Consider the following 1,561-nt stretch of genomic DNA (forward strand, 5'->3'; position numbering starts at 1 on the left):
TATCATCCCAGTTTTTGCAATTAAATTACATAGTATATTATTACAAACATTAAATACATGATTGCCAGAATAAAAAAATAATAATAATGCAAAATATATATATATATATACACAATACATACAATATCAGAATGTACGGTATAGATTTTACAATGCATCACCAGAATTATTTTAAATGATCCGCTTCATAGTCGCATAATATTGGTTCAGTTTCTGTTTTGACACTTTAGGCCACCAGGCCGAAAGGAGGTTCGTTCTCTATATCCGTGAGAACCGATTTGTTGTGCAGTTTTCGGGGGTCCTCAGGGGTCCACACCTTGGCTGTGCGGATAATATTCTGGTCCCGAAGTTGCTTCTCATCCGACCAGGATAAAGAGTGACCTGCCAGAGGGGGGAGACCAAAGTCGGGGTCACTCGGGGAGGGAGACCCTAAGGGGGAAAAGACAGTCAGTGTTTGTAACCATAAACGGTTGTGGAAGAGGAAACTAAAACTCTTTTTAATCGTAAGTATAAAGAAATACTCTGGCAACTGTTGTTCAACAGTAAAGGTTAAACTTACTCGTTCCCCTGTGGCAGATAATAATTTTCCTTGGCTGCACGTGCGTGTCGCTGCTGGAGTTCCGGATGGGCAGGTCCGACTGCACTAGCTCGGCTAAGAAGTTGATGTAACCGATGGCCAAGCGCAGAGTGTCCACTTTGGAGAGTCTCTTCTCGTAGGGCAAAGTGGGGATGTGTGAGCGCAGCCCCTCGAACGCGTCATTAATCGACTGCATCCTGCGCCTTTCCCTGATGTTGGCCGCCTGCCTCAACTGCTGCATCTCCATGTCAGACCTCATCCTCCGCCGCCTTTTCAGCAGGGGTCCGCCGTGAGGGGACAGTTCCGGGATGCTGTCGGCGCAGCTGTATGAGAAGGTGGACGACGAAGAGGAGACGGACATGTTGCCGATGTCGTACTCGCCATCCCTGCCGACGACCTCCTTGCTGTAGTAGTCTTGCAAATGACTGGCGAAGAAATCGACGTCATCGTCCAAGAAGTCATCTGTGTCCAAGTTTCCGTCCCTCGAGGACTGGTCGGTGAAAAAGTCGTCATCGTTGAAATAAGGGGGGGAGGAGAAAGAGTCAAGTGCTGAGAAGGGGTCCAGCATGCTGTCCATCTTGCTTGTTTCTCCAATGACACTTTGTTGACTCGATGTGCCGTGGTTACTATTCACGGTCAACACCTAACTTTTCCATGGAAAACAGGCACGCACGCAAGATGCCTTTATAGCGACATCCACAGTCGCGTGCAGCTGGCTCAAAGCACCAACCAATCACAGTTCTGTCCGCCAAGCGCACCAAGTGATAAGCTACTGCAAAGCCACGCCCACTTCCCCTTGTTGCGGCTCAGCGTGCTCCAGACAGCCAGCAAAACTGCTGTCATTTGACAGCTATGCATTTGAATAGCTTTCGAATAATTACATTTTGTTTTTTTCATAACGGGATCCGTTTATATATTAAACTTCATAAGGTACACCTTCATAAAGTATTTCCTGTATGAATTCGTTTATCTTATCTGCCTGAC

General features: G+C 46.8%; 1 protein-coding gene across 1 annotated transcript; it reads right to left on the bottom strand.

Moving 5' to 3' along the window:
* Positions 1-225: 225 nt before the first annotated feature.
* Positions 226-1,154, bottom strand: ptf1a (pancreas associated transcription factor 1a). The gene is made up of 2 exons (XM_086043584.1): positions 560-1,154; positions 226-429 (listed from the first exon to the last, which is right to left on the bottom strand). The coding sequence occupies exons 1-2, from the start codon at positions 1,152-1,154 to the stop codon at positions 227-229; spliced, it is 798 nt and encodes a 265-aa protein (XP_085899710.1). The 3' UTR covers position 226.
* Between the last annotated feature and the right edge of the window lie 407 nt (positions 1,155-1,561).

Source organism: Filicampus tigris, chromosome 10 (genome assembly GCF_054856515.1).
Source record: "Filicampus tigris isolate MCC_2025a chromosome 10, RoL_Ftig_1.0, whole genome shotgun sequence".
NCBI classification, from domain to species: Eukaryota; Metazoa; Chordata; class Actinopteri; order Syngnathiformes; family Syngnathidae; genus Filicampus; species Filicampus tigris.